Below are 23,903 nucleotides of genomic sequence, written 5' to 3'. Positions count from 1 at the left end.
AGGAAACACCCTCCACCCCCAGTAAAAAAGCTTCCCACCTCACATCTGTAAAGCCCCCAAAACAATGCCTGTAAAACTAGCAGGAGTTTTAAAAAGTTGGATACACTTTCAGACCAGTTTTGTCCTCAAGATTGTTTCAGGGAAAAGTATAGGAGTGTCAGAAGCAGAGTTTCTGTTTTGAAAATCAACATTTCCCACCAAACAATGTTCTGCTGGAGATTTTCAAGCCATTTTAATTCTAAAAAGGCCAAAATCAGGAAGGTATATGAGACATTGAGCTACAGAATTTCATTTCCACTTGAGGATTCTTCAGTAGAGATAAACTAAATTACCCCAAACAGCTGCTCAGGGTAAATTTCATTTCACTGGAAGTTAAGCATTTTATGGAGCTAGTTTTTATCCAGAAAGTACTAAAGAGATGGGCAGGCTTTTCCATATTTTGTTTCCTAGTGTCTTGCTCAGAAATCACTACACGTGCAAGGTTCAAACTCCCATTTTGTGAAAAGCTCTCTCTTGATTCAAACAGAGCAGGTCTTGAACTTGAAGCTCCCGTACCCCACCCATACTAGTCCGCTCACTGCTGGGATTCAGCACTCATATACATCTCCTGCCAAATTGCAACATTTGAACAGAAATTCTGTTCAAGCAAAAGCATTCAAAAAGTGTTGGTTTTCATTCCAGTGTGGAATTCAAATCAAACTTTGAAACCTCAGAATTTCTACAAAATGGAGTTTTCCTCCAGTCAGCTCAAAGGGCTGCTTTGTGTCTTGGGATCTTGCAAAATAACTAGATCACAGTTCTGTGGCTGGGACCATGGTTTGTGACTTCGTGTTTCTGGGAATTTTTAAGACACTGCACAAGTTTGCAATACATCAGTGTCGATATATTTAACTTGAGTTCTGCTAATATCAGATGTATTCTTTCCCTGCTGTGTGGCTTTGACTAGCAGTTGAATAGGCAGCAGCTTTAGAGCTCACAGGAGCAGCAGACAGCAAGGAAGTAGTTCTGTCAGTACTGGCTGGGCATTCTGCTGCCCTGCCATTCAAGTGTGTGTCCTCATTTCATTGCCATTGTTTTACTTGCTCTTTCCAAAGTTCAGTGACCCTAAAGTTGTATCAAAGGCATGCAGACCAACCTAAAAAATTTGCAGGGTCAACACAGAAAAAAAACCAGTGTTTCCATTTTCCTTGGCACCTGAGCCTTATTCCCTCAAGGCTTAGGTAGTGTTAAGGGTTATGCAGATGGTTTGTGCTTAGTTTAAACCGCATACAGGAAGCTTTCTTTTAGCTCAACTTCTCTATTGTTATGCTATATTAATAGGCTCTTTTGAAGCTTAAGAAAGGGCTGATCCACCCAAATAATAGTTCTGGGTGGATAAAGTTATTTAGAAGCACGTTTGCAAAACATAAAAGGCTGTTTCATTTAACCATTTCCTTGCCTGCCTGTGCAGCCAGGTTTTGCTCATTCCACTGCTCAAAAAGAGGAAGCTGCACTCCCGTTTTTTAAATTATGAGGCTTCAGTCATAGGTATTTATTTATAAGTGAACATATTTATTCTTAGATTCCTGTAGTCAAGCCATAAAATGTTGGCTAGCCACTATGCAAACATACAGCTGTGCTCTGAATTTTGATCCTGTCCTGATTTTGTACACAGATTTTGCAGAGAAGTACCCCATTCTTAGTTTGTGCTGGAATGGCTGATTTGATTCTGCTCATACCATGAGTCAAAATTAAAGGCAGTTCCAGAAGTGTCTTGCTCAGGACACATGTCAGTGCCACCAGCTCTTTGCTCTTGCTATCCCCTTTAACTCTCCTGTCTGGCAGCTTGGTCCCCTCCTAAGCTTAGAGTTCAGCCTTATCAGTCCTGACACTAGTTTTCCCAGATATGTGCTCGTTCTTGCACTTCCCAAGCGTTGAGTGGGATTTGTCTAGTATTTTAAATACTGAGAATTAGCACAGCCTTTGTCCCTGCTGCTTTAGGTGGGGTTGTGCAGCTGTGTGCTTTTCACCCCTGCTTCTCTGCTTTCTCCAAGCGACCGTGCCAAAGCGGATGTGTCACTTTGCAGCAGGGCTGCAGGGTGATACAGTGCTCAGGGGGAAGTGGCCAAACTGCTCAGCTTCTGCTTTGATTAATTTTTTTTTGCATTCTTTTTCAAGTAACATTTGCAACATCGACAGTTTTTCCCTTCTACCCAGAAATTCCCCTGCACCACAAGCAGAGTTTTCTCTTGTGCAAAAAGAGGAAGAGCTGAAGGAGCTGTGAACTCTGCTGGAGAGTTCTCAGCTGTAGGGCAAAATAATACAGCCTGGTCTAGGACACTGTAGGAGTGATTGGAGATCCTCACACAGGTAGCCATAACAGTAAAGGAGCAGGGACTTTGGGTGAGTTTCTTCCCAGAGCTGAACATGCACCCAGCTACCTCCAACTGCTTGGACTCGGGGAGCTGTTTGAAAGACAACTAATAGACAGACATCTTGGGGCTTTTGTTGCTCATTTTGAAATACGTCTGTTATTTCAAATATCTGGTCTACATATTGCAGCTCTGTGGCAAAGAAAAAGGACTTCAAAGGCCCTAAAGAAAGTTTTCATCTTTGTGAGCAAGTGTATCCTATGATACAGATGTCATGTTTCTCATTTCCTAGAGCAAAGTCCAAACTTCAAGCCTGTTTTTCTGTGGTCAAGAAAAAACAAACCAAAACCAGCAAAACAGAACCCCAAATGTGCAATAAAATTATTTTCTCTGATTGTTACAGGTCACAGTTGTGTCACATAGTTGTGACCTGCTTGCAGCCAAAACTCCAAAACAGCCATCCCACAATGCAGTCAGTTCTCGTCTACCAGGGTGTTTCCCGAGTTCTTAATAGAGCAGATATTCTAAAAGCAAAGAATGCACATGGGAATAAGCAATGCAAATCTATTTACTGGCAGTGACATTTGACTTTCTAAATATATTCCTTCCGTAACGGCCATACAAACACAGCGGGCTTTTTTCCCTCTTCAGTATGTTGGAAAGCAAAAGAGTTGCCTTTAATCTGTGATGAACTTTTAGGTATTGTTTTGATTTAAAATTTAATAAGTTTGAAATTTACTAACATTTTGTTGTCAAGAGAAATCACTGGAGAATAAGGATTTGTGGTTTGCATAGGTCTGGAAGGAGGGATTGCCTCCTTTTGCATGAATGTTCTTTTGCATAAATGAAGGAAATACATTCTTTGTAGGTAGTGCTAGTCCATGTCATTGACATGTGCTTGGCTGGGAATGACAGTGCTAGAAAGGCACTTCATCTTCCTTGAAACCCTATGAGAGAGGCTAGGATTTAATTACTTGCTTACATCTGGTTGATGGACCTTCCAAGCAGAGGAAGCACGTCCTGGTTCAGGATTCAAGCCTTTTCCAAATAAAAAGAATATACTTTTCAGATGTCCTATCACCTGCCTTTGAATAGCTGATGGCTCCTGCTGCTTGCCACCTGGGTTTACAAAGGAAAAGTGATTACAAGTGAAATTGGAGGGTCAGATGTACTGCTTTGTTCTAATTGTAAACTTTTTACCCTTATTCCTTTTAGCATTGCTCACCTTTGTTTTGAGAGACACAGAGTAGGGAAAACAGAGGCTTGGGGCTAATGTAATTAGTGACAGCTTCCCTTCAGAGCTTATTAAACTTTTCCTTTTCATATTGACTTATTTGGCCTGAGGCACAGAGCCTGAGTCAATGACATGGCTGGAAGCATCCACCAGAGCATCGTGCTGCCAAGACAAGCAACTTGCTTAACTGTGATTGCAGCTTCAGTTGTTTTAGTCCATTCAGGTTAGGCTCCCAGGATTTCTTCCTAACAATCCCCTCCCTCATGCAAGGATGATACAGTACGTTTTATCTGACTCACAGGAAGAAGGAGACTGAGAGAGTAAATTTCCATGTGTTCAATCAAATCAGGTTCAGATAAACTCTGGCCCTCTGGTAATCTCGGAACAAAACTGTTCCCTTTTAAACTGGTTATCTTCCCTAAGAAATACTGAACTAGGAGGTAGTTTTTAGAGGTGACAGGGCAGCTCTCACCTCTAGGATAATAATCTGTACTCTTCCCAGAACACATCCCTATTCTAGAATAGGTCCCTGTTGTTCTTCTATTCCTTACATGTTCCACCTAAGAATATGTTGGTGTGTGCTCTGCACCAGGTATGGAGTTCGGAGTGAACATCTTCTTTACAGCAGAAAACCAGTGTACAGCCAGCAAGAAACACACAGAGGAAGTTTTCCAATACATAAATCCATGCAAAAGTACCTGGAGGGTGGTGCTGATGACAATTCTGAGCAGCAATTTGAATTTGTTTTAGCAACACTCTTTCACTTACATCAAAGCATGAGTTTTGTTTTTCAGGTCTGTATGCAAGCATACATATTGTGCCTGAATATTTTCATACAGTGTGTGAACAGGCTTCCTGAAGATGGCTTTGCAGGGGTCCTACTAAAATATACTGGATCTGGAGTAATAACTGGGCGAGTGGGACTTTACAGGATTTGTTGTCTATTTATTTATAGAAAAATTAATGTGTTCTAGTAATTAGTGGTTAAAGGAGCAGTTCTGCCAAGAATACATTGACAGAATAAGTACAGGAGACTTTGGCTATTGTATTCAGGAAAGTGAAGGTTTCATCCATTATGTATTAAAAGCCTGAGAAAAGAACAAAGCTACTAAATTACATTAGGTTTTTGCTCGTTCAGTTCTGGCTTTTTATAAAATAAGCAGACAGGGAAGTCCTGGTAAGCAGAGGCCTACATACAAAACAACATTTTGAGGCAAGAAAGCAGTAACAATTTTTATTATTTGCTGTTTGTGGTGAAGATAATGTATTGCATTCTGCATAAAAATTATAACTCTGTACATATGAAACTATGATATGACTTCACGCATGCCTTCCTTCTGTTCTTTACAGATGACCCTCATAAGCCAGAGGAGAAAGATGAAATTTCCAAAGTCACAATCATAAGTCTTGTCCCATTACTGGTGATTTCTGTTGCTGTGATTGTTATCTTTTATGCCTACCGCACTCACAAGAAGAGGAAACTCAACAAGGCATGGGAGAAGAATGTTAAGCCCAAGAAGCATAAGGACTGCAGTGATGTCTGTGCTATTATGTTAGATGATGACCGCTCAGACATCAGCTCCACCTGTGCCAACAACATCAACCACAACACAGAGCTGCTGCCCATTGAGTTGGACATAGTTGTTGGCAAAGGAAGATTTGCTGAAGTGTATAAAGCCAAATTGAAGCAAAACACGTCAGAACAGTATGAAACTGTGGCAGTCAAGATTTTCCCCTATGAAGAATATGCTTCCTGGAAAACTGAGAAAGACATTTTTTCAGATGTAAACCTCAAGCACGAGAACATCCTCCAGTTCTTGACAGCAGAGGAGCGTAAGACAGATCTTGGTAAACAGTATTGGTTGATCACTGCCTTCCACGCTAAAGGAAACTTGCAGGAATATCTCACACGGCACATTATCAGCTGGGAGGACCTCTGGAAACTGGGTGGGTCCTTGGCCCGAGGGATTGCCCATCTGCACAGTGATCACACACCCTGTGGTCGTCCCAAAACACCTATTGTACACAGAGACCTAAAGAGTTCCAACATCCTGGTGAAAAATGATTTAACCTGCTGTCTCTGTGACTTTGGGTTATCCCTGAGGCTGGACCCTTCCCTGTCTGTGGATGACTTGGCTAACAGTGGGCAGGTAAGTTAGAAGATTGAAGGGGTGGGAGGGTAATGTACCAGTTGGTCTGCCAGTTCTGAAAAGATGAAAAAACTGAAAAGATGAAAAAACCTTAAAAGATAAAAAAAAATTAAGCTGCTGTGGCAGCTTTGAGTTAAAATCATTAAAAATTAATGTGAATGTGTTTATAAACAAAGAGGCACTAAACACTAAAGCAACAATGGGAAAAGTGCAATGTAGGTTTTGTTATGATGGGAGATCTGCATGTGTATATGATGCAGCCATCCTCTCGCTTACACTGAGCGTGTGTGAGCTTGTTAGCAGCTGTTCGTGGTGCTGCTGCAATGCACACACACACAAATACAATAAGGATCTGCTTCATGTTGTGAGGTTTTGACACAGTTTTCATGCCTGATGCCGTTACCCTTTTGTGTGACTAGACCCCATCCTGGTGTATCCCAGTATATGTGAAGTCAGTCTTGTGCCCTCAAAAGGTGTAAGCACATAACTGCTGATAGATAATAATTTTAAAATTCAAAAGAAGAATCCTCTTTAACGTTATGGTAAATTCTCCACATGCAAGCAAATACAAGGATGTCAAATAGAAATAATTGCCCTGTTGTGTTTTTTTTCAACTAAGGAGCGTGGATAATACTCATTTACTTGACAGGGATGCCAGGGGGATGTATATGAATGCTTTTAAGACTACGTAGATCTCTAAATATTGTCTCTTCTAATGAAAACTCCCATAGTATAAATTCAGACCATTTGTTAATTGAATTAATTCCTAATAGTTTAATTATACATACATTTATATGTGTATTTTTATATTTATATTTTTATACATAGGTCACTCAATGCCTGTACATTTAAACTGACTTTTACCTCACATGGAACTAATATTTTAGCTTAGAACATTTTCAGGGACAGATCTTCAGTCTGTGGTGCTCTGTTGAGTTCACAGGAGCTTTACTGTTGTTTATCAAATGAAGATCTGCCTTTGAAAGTCTCATTATTGAAAAGCAACTGTCCTGATCTCATTTTTAGAAGATCTATTAACCAGAGCCAGGAGTGACTGCTAATCAGTTGAGCCATATTTAAAATGCTACAAATACCAGTCCGCTACATATCATTTCTCTCCAGCATGCCAGATCTTTTTAGAGTTCAGTGAAGTCACACCATATTGTCAGTCAGAAGACTGATCCCATTTGAAGCAAGACAAGGACTCTGAAAGTCATCACCCACAGATATTTGGTTGAAGTTGCAAGCTGATTTCTCTGGCATTGCTCAGAGACACGTGGAAGTAGGAGGATAGTGTTGATACTGCCGCTTCCACAGTCCACACCAACACTGATGACAAAGTACAGGGCTGCCCAGAACAGGTTATGGCTTTGGAGTTGGTGTCCTTGGACACTGGTGTTGAAGCCCATTGTTTTATTTTGTTTAGCTTGAGTGAATCTGTTTGGGGGTGACCCAGCTGGTCATTCTTCTCTGTGACAAGGAGTATGAGTCAATTGATTTGACTCCACTTCAACCTCTGCCTTATTCTTTTTGGGCGCACAAGAGCAACCCACTTAAATTCCCCAACATGCCAGCTTCAGTGCTGTAGCTTTTATTAAAGAGGTCTTGCTCCAGGATTTGCCTTATGCATAATTTCGAAAATTTACCCTTTGACTCAAACCCTTGCCACCAGGAGATTCAATTTTATAACATGTATAATGGAGCTGACCCAATTTTTAATTCAAGAAAACCTGGAACTTTCTATGAAATAAGTAAGAGTGTAAGTATTTAACTGTTTTTCTGGTCATCCTTAGACACTAATATTGAAGGCAAATTGTTGGCATTACAAAGCCGTCTTCTTTCCAATCTACCCAACTACCTTCCATATCATGCAGATACAGCCATTATTGACTACAATGCCAGTGCCCTTAGGCAAAGGCCTTAGGCTGGAAACCACCTTTTTCCCCATTAGAACCTTTGCAGGCTTTTGGGTTTGGCCGTCTATGGTGGTTAATATTTGTAGACATTACTTAATGTGACCGTGTAAGTCTGGACCTTCTTCCCACTGTGTTCAAAGGGCTGGTAGGTGCCTGCAAGGCCAGCAGTTCTGTACTTCAGCAGCATCAGCATCCTTGTAATAGATGGTTTCCCATATCAGGTAAAGAGAAATATCTACTGCCTCTCTGACTGATACACCTCAGGGCATGAAACATCTCTCAACAGCTTGAAAGAAATGTAAGATCTTCAGTAAAAAAAGATTCAAATGTCACAAAAAATGATAATGCAGTGCAGGAAGAGAGATGATCCCTCACTAGAAGTGGAAAACCAAGAACTGAAAGCAGACAGGTATTTGCAAAGAAGAAGCATATCCAGACCCTAGAGAGGCAACCAGCTCCAAATTTCCAGAGGTTAGGTACCTAAAAATGCCTTTGAGACTCAGGAGTCACGTGTTTTCAAGATACAGAAAAAGTGTCTCTGACCGAACGACCTAATAATATAAATGCAGATAAAAGGACATAAGCAGACTGGAATCTGTGATAAATTCTAAGCAGGATGGATTTGATAGCATTCTTCAAATCAATTTTTCTCTGCATTTTTTTCTGTGCATTTTAGTTACAGGGTATCATCCTCCATTGTCCTGCAAAACTGAAAAATCGTTTTCATTGCTGTGAAGGGAGTGTGAAATGCCAGACCAGAACTGGACTTTGTGGCAGTGTGAAGGAACTGTATTTAGGCATCATTAACTCTTGTTAAAATCAGCAAGGTTTGTGGGGGGTGGGCCATGTGCACTGGTAACCTTCTTAAGCTTTGGATGGGATCTGCTTGGGGAAGAAATCATGTGCTAGGGAGTTAATGGTAGCAACAACCTCTGCTTCAGAGTTTCCATATGTACGTCTCGTGTTGGGAAGGGAGTTGGTGCTTACCTCGGTGCTGCTGAGACATGACTGTCCCAAGTACCTCTTTAGTGCATAGCTGCTATTTACATGCTTGGCCTTAAATTCATCAGTGTCAGTGTAGCAGGGAACTTAACTTTGAGACTGCTCACTCTGAACTTCTTCCTTTTCCGCTGTTTATAAAGGCTTTGATCCTACAACCGTTCGGATACTTTTGACACAGGTTTTCTGCTGTTGCAAGGTCCTATGACAAAGCTATGTTCCTGATCTTTCCTCCTTCTTATTATACTTTCCCCTTTTTGCCATTTGCCCTGAGCCTGAGGTGATAAGACATGTTTACAGAAACTTATAAAATGGGTGTCGTAGGGCTCTCTCAAGACTGTGCCTTTACTATGTGGCTGTCTGCAATTACAGACCCAGTAATTGAAATGTTCCTTCGAAGCCCTGCTTGCCTCTGGGCTCTGGAGTGATTGCTGTAGCGTAAACAGCTCGTTTAAGTCATGTGTCCTACTGCATCACCCACTTGTGTTTGTTCATCTCTGTGCTTAACTAGTCTCCAACTTGAAGCTGTCTTTGCCTGATGAAAGACTTCTGTTTGCAGTTTTTCAAGGGGGATACATTTTTTTACCTACCCTGTGAAGAGTTTGTTGTTTGAGAGCAACTGTTGAGTGATCCAAAAATTCTTCTTAAATCCTTTCTTGTGATAAAACCAGGCTTTTAAACTTCACCTTCTGTAATGCAAAATCATAATCTAGATCTCAGCAAAGCTGCTAAAGTCATTGCTGAAAATGGCTCAGTATGAATAAAGTTTATGAGAATGTTCTTTCAAAGGGGCAGATTTTTGGTTTTGATTCAAATGTGTGGTTCTGCATTCAGTATTTGTGTGTTTGCTTTCTTCTCCCAGGCCTGCATTTACTCTCCTTTTAAGCCTACCATGAAAAGAAACAGCTAACACTGTAATACACTGTGCAAAATAATACAGTGTGGTTCTTGCTCATCTGAAAGACACTTGGTCAGCAGCAATTGCTTCAGGCCCAAAGGTCAGAGTTTATCTGCGAATAGCCAAAGAGTGAGAAAACTTGTCAGTGTCAAAATTATTTGCTTAAGGAACTAAAAAGGGCTATTTTTTTTTTCCTCACCAAGAGAGGTGCAAGTAAGTTGGTAGTCAGGACAATGCCAGATTCCCCTGGCAGCAGAAAATATGGCCTGTGCCAAGTATAGCCTGAATTTTTGGATACATGTCAAATGGCACTGTTTCTGTGAAAGCTGAAGTTAAATCACAGCGGAATCCAAAACATGAATTGCAATTTCAACTCATGAGCTCTCCCCAATCTCTTCTCCTGTAGGTTGGCACAGCAAGATATATGGCCCCTGAGGTTTTGGAGTCCAGGATGAACTTGGAGAACATGGAGTCCTTCAAACAAACAGATGTGTACTCCATGGCTTTGGTCCTCTGGGAAATGACATCTCGCTGTAACGCTGTCGGAGGTAAGTGCCGTCTGTTTTCTTCTCTCTAAAAGTATTGAGACAGACGTGCTCTCGTGGTTGTCTGGGGAGAGGGTGATTCTTTTTAACTATCTCTATGTTTTCTAGTGTATCTGGATGCTGTAAATTAACAGTCCTTCAGTAGTATGAGATGCACATGTACATGAGCAGGCTTGAAAGCCAAGCAACTGAATGCATGAATAAATTGATCCTCAACTGGTGTAAGGATAAATTTACTGTTAGGTAGATCAGTTTTAAAGATTATTAAAGTCTGGTTTTCCTATGACATCTTGTGTAGCCATGGATTGACTCAGTCTGGTTGACCTCATACAAAATAATTGGAAACATAAGTAAATGGGAAACCCAAGAAGTGATAATTCCCATTTTCTTTCATGGAATGTTATTCCTCAGAGCTAATAAGGGCCAGTTAAGTGTCCCATTTACTAACTGATAATTTTAGTAAGAGGCATCATAGTCATATGGAAAGTTTCCTGTTTGCCCAAAATCACCAGCTGCTGCACATCATGCTTTGTGATTTTGCTAGAGATCACCCATAGGAGAAATCAAGGGATGTTTGCTGTATAAAATGTAGCAACAAAATAAAAATGATTGGAACTGACTATCAGAACAGCTCCAGGAAAAGCTGCTATGCTTGTTCATATTCAGAGTTTCTTCTGAAACAAAACTCTCCATTTCTGCTTTGCCTAAAGCTGACCCAGAGTTCCCAGTGTGCAACACTGGTATGTGCTAGAAACAGAAAAGTTGCTGTTGGGATATCTGCAATACATATTGCCATGTTTGAAGTTTTTCACCTTACTTCAGGAACTAAAGACAAAATTGCGTATAAAATTCTTCAGCCTCCTGGAATCGTCTAACAGTCATTCTAAAAAATATTGCTGCATAGTTCAGGGCTCCCACGGGCAGTCAAAGGAGAGGGGCTGTAAAAGGTAACACTAATGTGCATATTACAGTAGATATGCAACTGTGATTTGATTTGTTATCCTTCTTCCAAAACCACAAAGGCTCCCTTTTCATCAGACTTGGCACGGTTCCACCTTGAAGGCTGCCATAGATGCAGAGACAGGACAGTCTTGCAGGCTAGAGCACTGTGCTGTGAGGAACATAGTGTACAGGAGGGAAACCAATGTCCCAGGGGAAGATGTGCATAGCTGCTCCTTGTTTCTCTACCAGCATCTGTGGGATACCACAAGCGAGGTCTCTGAAGCCACTCTGCACAGTGACTGTGTGGCTGCACCATGATGTGCATGTGCAGGAGGGAGGAATTGCCTCCATCCCAGTCTCCTGCTCTGTCTGACCAGCATTTGGTCTTGCTGGGTGGGCTGTATCGTGGGCAACAAATTCACCCCTGTGTGCACCCTGCCAGGAAAGCTACAAAGCGAGTATGTGTGCCAAAAGTGCTAGCTTAAAAGCATGAAGAAACCACCTAAGTCTTTTCTAGTCAAACATTTAAGGGTAAAACATTTGGTGCTTCAGGAACTGAACTTCAGTCTGACATATTCCAAGGCAAACCTATCCATATTTAAAGGCTTGTGGTCATGCCTGTTTCTAAGTGCATTGGCACAACCCCAGCCTTTCATTAGCACTTTTTGAATGTGGCAGAAGAGATTTAAAACCTGAGAAAAGAGAACTTTGCCCTGTCTCTTGATCTCTCTCTGTTTCTTGCATTTAGGAACTCACCTGATTCATATAAATATGAGCTGTTTTCTGTGGAGTCTTTGATGATGCCTGAGTCCCTTCCTGTTCATATTTGCTGAGTAGGGCAAAATGAAGATTGTAGCAAAAGCAAATCTTATTGCTGCTGTTCTCAGAAGGCAACTGCTAAAAGAGGATATAAAGGGAGTTTCATAAGGAAGGAAAATCACCAGCATGTTTAGCTGGAAGAGGTTGAACCATTATAACCTTGAGAAGAAGAGCTGAAGTCATTTCAGTAAAGGGAAATATTTCTCTGGCCCAGCATCCCCTTTCAAGTGATGCTTAACCCCCACCTACATCCTGATTTTCCCTATTCATTTCATCCCTCAGTCATTCTCATCTCCAGAAACACATTTCTTGAATTTTGTTTCCCTACTTCAGTCATCTTTCCTGAGGTGAGGTCCCCAGAAGAACCCCAGGAGCACTCAGGCAGATCCATAGGGGTTGGAACTTAGCATCTCTGTCTAAAGCAGTTAAACACAACTCCCAGGATGCAGATCCCTTAACTTGTCACTGGTACTGCACTACAAGAGCATTGCACCATTACTCTAATTTCCTTCTTAGACTTTTCCCTGGTTCATGCAGTCTGGTTATCTTTGCAGCCAGCTGGTGAAATACCCTTACAGTGATTCATGACTACAGCTCCCCCTCTGCTTTCTTTCTCCATCTGTCATTTGTGAGACTCCCTTCTCTCCTCACAGCCTTCCTGAGGAGCTGCCTCTGCTCACGCAAACCCCTCTTTTACTCCTAGACTGTTTGGCAGTGAGAGAAATGTCTTTGCATGTAAGGCGGAGTAGGCTGACCTGATTGCAGACAGCCTTTTCAAAGGAACCTGGAAGATCTAGGCTGTGTCTTTGCAGGGCAGGCTTGGCTGAGGTGTCAGCTCAGGGCAGTTTTGAGGGCAAGAATGGGAGTCTAAGCCGAGGCAACAGCATTAACAACTTTATTTAGGGAGGGAAGCATGTGAGGAAGGGGGGCTAATTGCCATTCAGCCACATGGAGGTACAGGGACTGATTTCTTTTTCAAAGGGAGCTCTCGGGATTCATTTGTCAGCATGCAGGTGTTCAGTGAGTGTGGGAGGTGATGCAGGCAGGTCCTTTCACTACAGCAGCTTTGTGAAACACAGCCTCCACGCTATGCCAGGCCTCTTCAGTCAGCAGACATTTAAACAAAAATACCCAGCAGCACAATCCGTACTGTGAAGCTGCTGTAGTAAATAAGCAGGTGGGGATCGGCTTTTGAGAAAGGCCATGCTGTTCGTTGTTACTTTGTTGTGCTAAATATGGAGCAGCAGAAATGGGGCACAAGGGAAAGGGAGACAGAGGCAAAGATCGAGGTTGACTGATTTTTCACCAGAGTATAATTTAAGAGGCATATTTAGAAACTCAGCAATACTACTTTGGGGAGAACTTCAACTGTACCACACTGCTGTTAACTTGGTATTTCATTCAGCACAACAGCTGTGCACCAGATGCTGCACGTTGCAAGAAATACAATTTTCATCTCAACCACTTGCTTTCAGAGTGACACAGCTTTGGTGACTGAGACAAGTGTAATTTCTCTGACAGCCTCCTAGAAAGAAAAGAAAACCATCTGGTTTGTATTGCAACTGGTGTGGGTGAGGGACTGTTGGGGGTGGCAGAGGAGAAGGAGAGGAAAGCGAACTTCTGGATACATGGGTTTGGTGAAAAGGGAGAAGAGAAGCCCCTCAGAAAATGGCGATGTTGCTCAAGCAGTGGTGTGGTGACTGGCTTTGGTATAGTAGTAACAGGACTTTGTTTAAAATGGCAGCCTTGCTTTACTGGAGCTGTGTTTCATGTGAATAAAATCAGGATTAATCTTATGCTTACTTGGAAAGACTCAGCCAAGAGCCACAGTTTGGCAGATAAACATTTGTGCATCCGGTACCTCATGAAATGCTCAGCTTTCATCACACTGACGTGGAGCGGTGACATTTCTGGCAGTAGGGAGCAATTAGATGGCCTGTAGAGCGGGGCTGTGCCTGTGCACTGGGCCCTGAGGTGGCTCCAGCTGGGGCCTGATTTAAATTTCTCCTTTTGTGGAGCAGAGACCAGTTAGGGCATGTCTGCAGCTGGCTTGTAGTGGCATACAGCCCTGGCTGGTAGATCCACACAGTGCAGCATCACCCCATGACAGGCACCCATGTCCTAGAAATTCTCCAAGTGTCACCACAGTGCTAGATGTAAGGTAGCATGTCCTTCAACAAGCCATGTGGCAGTGGATAAGGTCACTGCACCACGCCCCATGTCAAGCACTGATGTGCTCTGTGTTTGCTACTTTCCTACCTCAGGATTCAGTGTGCATTGACTGAGCATCCTCTAAGCCTACACTGATGGCAGGGCTCGTGCACTCCCAAACCTATGGAAGAGTGACTGTGTCTTTGATCATCAGATGTGAAGTCACTTAAGAGATATCTGTGCTCAGTGAGTTCACCCATCCCAGTGCACCCTTCCCCTTAGCAGGGAAACCTAGGGAAATTTATGAAGTAAGCATTTGACAGCTCCTTAAACTTGGCCGTGAAATAGCTTTTGAGCCTCTGCTTTGGGCCTTATTTTCCCTTTGTGCAACAGCGCAAGCTGGCAGATTCACTCCCCAAGTTCCCCTAGCATGAAGAAAGACACTATCTGAAGGACACTACTGTGTTTGCATGAGTTGTCACAGTAGCTCCGCTATCAACTGATTTATCCCTTCTGCCCCCTCATAAGGTCTAAATAAAGGGGCATTTCAAAGGGACCTAGAAGTTCCCAAACACAAGCTCACTGCTGTGGACTGTGCCTCACAGTTGATTTCTGCTGGCCTTTCACCTCACTCCTGCTTTGATTCTGCAAATAGGTCTTCATCATCCAGCATGAGAAGCTGTCCCACAGAAATCAGTAAGGCAGATCACGAGGGAGTGTCAACAGGGTTTGTGTGTATGCTCTTCTGACCCAAAGAAAATTTCACTGCAAAAAGCTTAGAGTAGAAAAAGACCACAAGTGAGCCAAATTTTCCAAGCTTTCATCACATGCAACAAATAGATTTTCAGTAATGTCTCTGTTTGGGGCTAAAAATCCAATCCCAGCCTTTCTGAGAGTTATGGCTAGGCCAATGTCAAAAGAAACTAGAGGTACAGCAGTTAGTAGTGCAAGTCAGCTCTCAACCATGAAGATTAAATGCTGGAGGTTAAAGTTGAAGGAAGTCTGCCATTATTGAATGCTAAAGGTTCTGTAGTTCATGGTTCCTGACGTATTTATGGTACTTCATCCAGTTGTCATATTTAGTGCCCAACCGGCCTAAAATAGGTCAAAAGAAACATATAAGACATGAGAAATAGAATCAGCATCTGGATACAGCCATGCACAGGCAGCTAGGCACAAACATCTTAACCTACCTCAAATTGACATCTATTACATCTACTATAGCAGGTAAACATGATCCATGAATAACACCAGCTCTTACTGCAAAATGTGTCTGACAGTTGAGATTCCACAGCATTAGGATGACTTACTGCATGAGGATTTAGTGGGCTTTTTTTTTCTTTCCAAGGGAAAGAGAAACATGATAATAAATAGCAAGAAGATGCCGCATGCTTTTCAAACTGAGGGAAGGCATGACTGTATTAGTAGAAAGTCATTACAGTGACTTGGCATCTGGCCTCAATTTCTCTTTCTTTACCATAAACAAAAACAAAGCAGCAACAAAAAATCCAAATGTGAAAAACCTATCCAATCTTTATCTTTGGAAGAGGAATGCTCATAACTTATAAACAATTTCTCAAACAGGGAAAATGTATTATGAATCTATCAGGTCCCAGGAAAGGCTTTCCTTTCTCCTGCTTGAACCACCTCATGAACCTGAGCAACCTTCAGATTAAATCAGTGAGAGGGAACAAGTCGGTATCACAGCACCAACTTTCCTCTGTTGGTCATTCAGACTCCTCCGACTTCTCACACTGCAAGATCTCGGAGCCTTGGCTGGTGTCCATGACCACTACCACAACTAAACCATGACTGGTGGAGATGGTGCAGGAAATGGCCATCTAGGTCACGCGATTTAAATTTTCCCAGCGAACTTTAATATTTTTGTTAGCTTTGAACATACAGGTATGTGCAATATAATCACTGTGCATCCGCTGCATGGTAACGCAGGTCTGACTAGCAAGATGGCAACTTCCCAATTCATTTCTAGGGCTGAAGTCTTGTAAATTTACTTTGGCTGAGTAATCTCCAACTCAGATTAATGTGGGTGAAACTGGTATGCCTTCTTGTACAGGAAAGAAGGCGAAGCAGTCTTTGGCACTTGGGTTTTAAAATATAGGAGTTCTGTTTCTGGACTATAGCCATTCTCCAGAGCATTGTGTGGACAGTGGCCAGCACCAGATGGCTAGGGAGAAGGAAGGAGAGCTCTGTAGGAGGCGTCTATGGGGTGATCCACTGCACTGCACACAGTTGTTTGCAGCTGAATGTCTAAACGCTGAACATTTGAAGCACAAGGTTTAATATCCCTTCCAAAATGTTTGTTATTGTAACTTGGCCATTCTTTTTAAGCATTAGCCTTTTAAAGTCTTTGTCTCATGGCCATCACATACAGGTGAGATCTACAGCTTGACTTCAAGGAGAAAAGTCCAAAGTTAGTTGTCTTCAGTACTGCCTTGTTTTTATTGTGAGACATGACAGATCTGACGTGTGTTATCTTGATCATTAGTTATTTTCAGTAGCATATCATATGACTCCATCCTTACCTTGCTCTCCAAAGTAAACAAAGCCAAGTTTTAGAGGTTCTTCCCATTTCTTCTGGGCCTTTAATCCTTACCACCTTTCTTGGAGCTTTTTACACCTTGAGAGGAGTGAGCAACTGAATGCAGCTGAACTTTGGTTGTAACGTTAGGCAACAGTGGTTTGTCTCTCCACTCCTTTGTCTCTCTTCACACATCGTCTGGGCACTCGCATGCATTCTCCAGACTGCTTTGTAGATTACACTTCAGTTTTTCTTGCCCTCAATTAATTCCTAGAAAGAAATAAGAGGCAGAAGAACAGGCCAACTTCATAAATCTTTATCTGATACCAGCAAGTCATTAGGCCTGTGAGTAAAGGCTCCATCTGTTCCCAAAGAAACCACAGCATTTTCTACACTGTGTCAGCATCTACTATAATATTTCCGCTCTCAGAGATTTCTTGAGTTTTCTCCAAAGGTCCCATATGTCTGCCTCTTCCTTTCTCTCTCTAAAGAAAAGCAAATAAAATATGCAGCATGCGAACAAAAACTAGAGTGGCAGCGGTCCCTTCAGAAAGCTGTGCCCCTGTATAATAGGCCAAAACTGATCCATTTTGGGAAGGAAGTCTAAAATAAGAGCAGACTACTACTTTCTAGAAAAGAATGCAGCTTAGGAGTGAGTAAACAAGGGCAGTATGGCAGCTTCCAGCATTGCTCCTTAACTGTATCTTTGTCCTTTTCAAGCAACTGTTTCATCCTAGCAATCTGTACATTCACATCTCATGACCTAGATAGATTTCAGTTTATATTTCACCTAGCAAGTGTGTGTGGGCTCCAGGAGAGCTAAGGGTGACTAGCTCTTCAAAAGCTTGGCTCAGGCAAAACTCACCTTAAAGCTCCTGTGTTCTTTACCTCAGCAGAGATTGAAAGGCTCACAAACCATTATAGATTACTCTGCTTCTTGGACTGTTGCTAATATTATTATGTACTGAAGGGTTTAAATGAGAATTTTTTTGTTGGCTAGGAAACAAAAGGGGAGGGAGGGAGTGTGTGGGAGAAACACATTTGAAACATTTTTGAAAATGCCAACTGACTTTGCTTTGTTTGGAGCTGGTCAAGCAGAACAGTGGCAGTGAGCAGCTAATCAGTAGCTCTTGCTCCTCAGAGAACAGCCAGCTCCATTCACTCTTGGAGCCAGCACAGCCCAGCTAAATACCCTGTGTTTGCTTCTTCTCTTGTCAGAAGTGAAAGAGTACGAGCCCCCATTTGGCTCCAAAGTGCGAGAACACCCTTGTGTGGAAAGCATGAAGGACAATGTCCTAAGAGACAGAGGGCGACCCGAGATCCCCAGCTCCTGGCTTAACCATCAGGTAAGAGCACCAGCTGTGAGCGGTGGGAGCTGCGCTGTAGATTTAGCTGCTGCCTGAAGCCTGAGCCTTAACTCAGTGCCCTGCCCAACAGGCTGGACCTCTCTTTGCACAGTGACACTGGTGCTGATGTGGTTCAGATACCACAGTTCTCTGTACTGTGCCTGCCCCAAAGCCCTGCATTTCCTGCTGCACACCAGTGTAATCTAAAAGCAATTAAAACAGAAACACTGGAAACCTGAGATCCAACAATCATCCAGAGAGCCACAGAATAATTAGGCCCTTAAAGCACACTTTGTGTAGGTTCTGAAGGGGCAAAGACAACAACTTCTCATGTGGGCCTCTGTTGCAGCCAGAATGGGAGCTTCAGACAAAATTTATTAGAGAAGCCCTCCTGTTGAGTCATGAGGTACAGAAAGGATCTCCTTGCTTTCTAAACACCTTCTCAGAGAGGAGTCTAGGTGTGGCTGGATCTGGTCTTAGCCCCAGATTTTGTCAACAGTTTACGTTTTAACGATTATATAGGCGCAATTGAACCATTATACAACTTTGTCTCAAACGATTAAGGATGGCAAACCAGATATATTTATATAAATATAAATATAAATTATTTACTATGATAATGACTAGACAAAAATATCTTAATCAGAATTATGTACTACACGGTATAGGAGCTGTCAGTCAGATGTCTCCAGGCCAGCTCTGTTAGCTCAGCAGCTTTAGATAAGTTATTAGTAGTATCACTCGTTCTATTGTCAGGCAGTTTACCAGGTCTACCACATCTTCACCTCACCATCAAGATGTTTGAGTCAGTCTGATTTCAGCATTATTTAACACCTAAAGCAGCATGACCCCCTTCTCCATTCACCATTGGTAGCTTTGCAAATCGGGCACTGTTCAACTTGTTTTACCCCATTTCCAGACCATCCTGCTACAGAGGTTCTTAAGCAGAGAAAGCAAATCTCATACTTTGTCATGGAGACCAGTCATAGTTGTATCCTAGCTGTTGACAGGTTTAAGGAAATATGAAATTAGTCTTCAGCAAGCCAGTCTGGTTTTATTCAGGTTGTGCATTAGCAGTCCATTTCCCCTGCATATCACAAAGCACTTTGTCAGCTTCCTCCATTCACGAGCACTACAGTTGCACTTCCTAGGCAATAGTAGATTTTTTTAGTACATGAAACTGAATGAAAACAAGCCAAAGGCATGCATCTCTTCACCTTTGCTCTCACTAGTTTTATCAGTAGAGATAAAATGTGACTCAGAGAAGTGAGGTTTGGTCATTCCACTTCTCAATGAAATATGCTAAGTGGTCTTTACCGACAAAAGGAAACTATCACAACCATTTATAAAAGCCCACACAACCAAGAATATCATCTACTGTTTCCATCAGGAGCAATGTAACACTCCCTTTTTCATTCCATTTGGGAAGTTAAAATCAGTCTGACATCTACTTAAAAAAGACCAAGTGACTGGCCAAAATCAATCATCTTTCCAACCGAGAACACCTGCCACCTGATGACTATGGCAGAGTGCAGCTCCTTCCTGGACTGCAGGGACTTGCTCCTTATGTACTCAGCTGTGAAGGGTAGGGTTATTGAGAAGGGGCTTTTAACAAGGGAAGAATGCTGAATTTTGAGGGACACCTGGGTATCTGATACTAGCAGCACTAAAAGCCCTTGACAGCAAGGCTGAGTGTGTGGAGAGCTGCAGCTTGAGGTACTGGGGTAAGAGCTGTGGGATACACTGTGGATTTCATCACCTCTGGTAATGATCTGGCAAGTAAAATTATCATGGATTTGGACCTAGGTGTCCTGCATTTGATTTCAGAGATTTCTTCCATATGTAAAACCCACATCTCAATCTGCCCCCCGCACAGGGCACCCCACCAACCAGGAGGGCCATGCACTTGTGCTTGTGTGTCACCAGAATGGGCACAGCTGGCTCCAACAGGGTTCAGCTAGGAGTCTAAGGAAGGAAATGGATGCTTGATAACACACTCAGATAACATTTAATGAAGGTGGATTTAATTCCCTTCGCCTGAATCCCTTCAGTGTTTCACATTGTGCTATCTAAAATGCAGTGATGCATCAGTTTCCGCAGGGCTGTGACAGTTTGCAGCAGCTGAGGATCTGCTTTGAACTCCATAAAAGTTGTTCTTACTGTAATGGCTCTTCCATATTCATTTCCTTCCTCTGCAGTCGTGTTTTTGTAATGAACTCATTATTCATCGTGATAAAATTCTGGAATGGATTTACATATTACAATTACCCCCACACCCCCCCTTAATGAAATTTGTTGCACTATTGATTTCAAGTTAATGTTTAATATTTAATTTAATTTACTGCTTGTAATTTCAATGCCAGCAGAAAAATAATGTTATTTTTATACAGACAGTAACACTCTGCTATTAGCACTGACATCAGTCAACATCACCAATTAGGTAAATTATACAATTAATGCAGTGTTGTGAAATGTTATTTTTCAAATAAGTTTAAGATAAATCCTACTTAATGGGCTTTTAGTGTCATAAAGCAAAACACAGTTTCCTGGAAAATACCTCATGTTTATGAAATGCATTACAGAGATGCAACTGGGTTTTTGCTCCTGTAAACATTGGCATCAGAATTGAAATGAAGGTTAAACAGTTCCAACTGTGAGTGATGTGTTTAAGTGTTTGTGGGATTGTGGCCCATATTTGCACATAGATTTAGGTAGTCCACAAGGAATTCATAAAGAGCTGATGTACAGCCCAGTGTTGCTGGCAATCAGAATTTTGTTTGAAAAACTCAAACAGAATTCAGGCACGCAAAGGCATGGGTTGAGCAAGAAGTCATGTTGTCCTAGAATTCTTATCATATTTAATAAACAAAAAAACCCTGCCTGATTCTATAGCACTAGTCCAAAGCACCGTTGTTCTTGTTATAAGGTATCAGAACACATGCCCAGAAATGACGGTACCAACTAAAGTGATGAAAATATTGTAGTAGGGTTTCTTTAAAAAAACCCAAAAAGGTATCAATGTCCCCATGGCAGAAGCAGCAGATCCCATAAAGAACCTCCGGGACACAAGTGAAATAACCCCCAAACTTCTGAGGACACTAAAGCAGCTCTCAGAGAGCAGCTCTGTCAGTGGCTGGGCCACTCACGGCTGCTCTCGCTGTGCTCCCTGCAGGGCATCCAGATGGTGTGTGAAACCCTTATCGAGTGCTGGGACCACGACCCCGAGGCCCGGCTGACGGCGCAGTGCGTGGCCGAGCGCTTCAGCGAGCTCAAGCACCACGACAGGCTCTCAGGAAGGAGCTGCTCGGAGGAGAAGATTCCCGAGGACGGTTCCGTGACCACTGCGAAGTAGCGTGTGCCCGAGAGCTCCGGAACGGAGGGAAGTCGCTCCTAGACGTGTTCACCTTGGCAAAGGAAGAAGTCTTGATCAGTGCCTTGACTTGCTTCCTGGAGGACTGAGGCTGTCACTACTCCCTTTAGGTTCCAGCTCTGGACAGGGAGATGTATCCGGGGAAATAAAAGCTGGGGGAGTAGCCGTCATACCCTAGCACTGGCAGCCGGCACCATGTCGTAGGAGGAGCTATGTATGGTAGCACTTCCTCAGGAAATGAGATTTGAAAATAGCCAATAACATTATGCACTTTATTAATGCCTGTATATAACTATGAAATTGCTATTTTTATATATATATATATATATACATATATAGCTATAAAATGTGTGTGTATGTATATATATATATCTATCTATATATCTATAAACAGCTATGTCCTGGGGGGAAAAAAGTTGTTAAAAAAAAGTGCTTCCAGGAAATGACCAGTGCGTTAGAAATCCCACTCCTTAGGGAAGGAGCCTGGGGAGACTGGTATAGCACCACACCAGCAATTGTGCACTAAGCATTCTGCCAAAAAATAGAAATAAAATGCAATAAGAAGATGACTTTCAAAGCACATGCTGTGACCACCTGGCTGTGGTCCTGCTGTTCATAGTTGCAGGAGCAGGCTCACAGCAGACAGGCCAATTTGACTTTGCAGTTGTACTTACATGGTCCTGTCTGCAGCACATTGTGGAAGGTTCAGGAATGTCTTTTCCCTCTCATCTTAACTCAAGTCCTCAAAGTGTCCCAGAGCAGGCATGTGAGGAGTTTTGGTCCTTCTCACATGTGTGTTTTGTTACAGAGTTCATTAATGTTGTATGTTTATTGCTTTGAATTCGTGCTGCTTGTAAGCAGGTTGCAAAATACCAGCAGGATGAGTTTTCCCTTCCTCCCATTCCCACCCCCAAACCATACAGAACAGGACAGGGCCAGCAACAATCCAAGCAGATGTTTTATATTTGCTGTGCATTCTGAGTGCAGGCAATACTATTTTTTTTCACTTTCTTTTACCTTGATTGTGTTGCTGTAAGAACAAACTTTTTTTTTCCCCTGTATGTGTGTCTGATTGCTGGACAAACCACAGTCTGACTCTGTTCTGTGCTTTCCAAAGTAAGAGACAACAGCTGGTGCCTTTATTTTTGCAAAAAGACCTTGGAGGTGACGGAAAGCTTCATAGCAATAGGTTAATGGCATATCCTGCCCTCAGCATTGCCTGCATTTAGGGCTGCCTCAGCAAGTCAGCAATTCACAGAATAAAAAAAAACAAAAACAAAGAGTTTTTCAACAGGATCCCTCATTGCTTACATTCTTTCAGTTCCCCAAAATGCTTAAGACAGTTGACATCACATTGGGCCTATATACATGACAGCAATGTGTTTAATAAGTGCTAAAAATTTTGTCTTCAGGTGTTTTACAGTGATTTATCCACTTCTCTCTTCCTCATAGCATGTCAGCAGGCCTTGCAAGTTAGAAATTCAACCAGCAGAAACCAATCCTGGACAGATATATCTGGTGTGATTTATTAAACACCTTTGACAGATAAATATCAATATTCCTCTCAAAGATGTTGCCATGCAAGTCAATAGGAATCATGCTTATTCAAATAGGAGTTAAGATTTATGATGATTTATGATGGCAAATACTTTATTTGAAATGGGTTTGTAAGTGCTTTTTTTTTTTTTTTTTTTTTTTTTTTTTTTCCGCATTTTAACCAAACTGCTCAGAAATATTTAAACAGAGTTGGGCAAAATCTCCACAACTTCAGTGGAGGTCAGAGGATACTATGGCAATTTTGTAGGGATGCAATGTTGTAAACTCGTAGGGCCATAGGCAGAGGTAGGAGATGTGGGTGGGGAGTGCATCCAGGCAGGTGGAAGGTCACGGCCCATTTCTCTTCCTCCATCCACACAGAAGGTCAGGGAATGGTGATGAATAGTTCCTGACAGTACTGACGTTTTTATGGGGTTTTTTAACACTACATGTAAAGGAAAATTTTTATTCTTTTAAGGAATACTTCACCTGTACATCATGTATGAAATAGGAATGTGAGCAATATATACTCTTGTATATCAAAAGTTTCAAACACTTAACTTGCTTTGTAAACTGTTTTGAGGGGGTTTTTGTCTTGTTTTGTATAAATCAAATGTTTATTGGAGCAAATAAAATAACACCAACTCAATTTAGTCTCTCATCTCTGGAGCATCCAGGATAGGGAGAGGGCTCTTCCTAAAATGAACCCTATCCTAAAATGATTCAAGTCCGTTCCTTCCCACCAGGGTCCTGAATGTCATGCTCAGTGTGTCCAGTGTGCATGTGTCCTGCTTTGCTAATGACTCCTTCCCCCAGTCTCTGCCCTGCCCTTCAGCAGAGCAGCACTAGCAGATAGCCAAACTTGCTGGCCCCTTAGCTCCTGCACTGTTACACCTTCACTAGTCTCAAAGGAAGGGATGGAGAAAGGGTTTACAGCTGATGCTTTCCTGCTTCTGGTTTGCTCAGGTCTCAATGTGGATGTGACTCTTACAGAAATGGTTTAGTCACGGACTTGGCAGTTTTGGGTTAGCTGTTGGACTCCATGATCTTAAACTTCTTTCCAACCTAATGGATTCTATGGTTCTATGATAAGGCCGTAGTTAGACC

General features: G+C 42.2%; 1 protein-coding gene across 1 annotated transcript in view; it reads left to right on the top strand.

The window, feature by feature from the left end:
• Positions 1–23,445, top strand: part of TGFBR2 (transforming growth factor beta receptor 2) — a 61,157-nt gene extending 37,712 nt beyond the window's left edge. The window contains exons 5-8 of the mRNA XM_042043475.1: positions 4,936–5,735; positions 9,955–10,096; positions 17,763–17,890; positions 21,063–23,445. Coding sequence (XP_041899409.1) covers positions 4,936–5,735; positions 9,955–10,096; positions 17,763–17,890; positions 21,063–21,242 — 1,250 coding nt within the window. The 3' untranslated portion in view covers positions 21,243–23,445. The remainder of the gene's footprint in view (positions 1–4,935; positions 5,736–9,954; positions 10,097–17,762; positions 17,891–21,062) is intronic.
• The last annotated feature ends 458 nt before the right edge of the window (positions 23,446–23,903 follow it).

The sequence above is a fragment of the Corvus kubaryi genome, unplaced genomic scaffold (genome assembly GCF_017639235.1).
Source record: "Corvus kubaryi isolate FWS band 111438036 unplaced genomic scaffold, C.kubaryi_AGA036_p1.0 37398, whole genome shotgun sequence".
Classification (NCBI taxonomy): Eukaryota; Metazoa; Chordata; class Aves; order Passeriformes; family Corvidae; genus Corvus; species Corvus kubaryi.
This window is presented reverse-complemented; position numbering and strand designations above follow the sequence as displayed.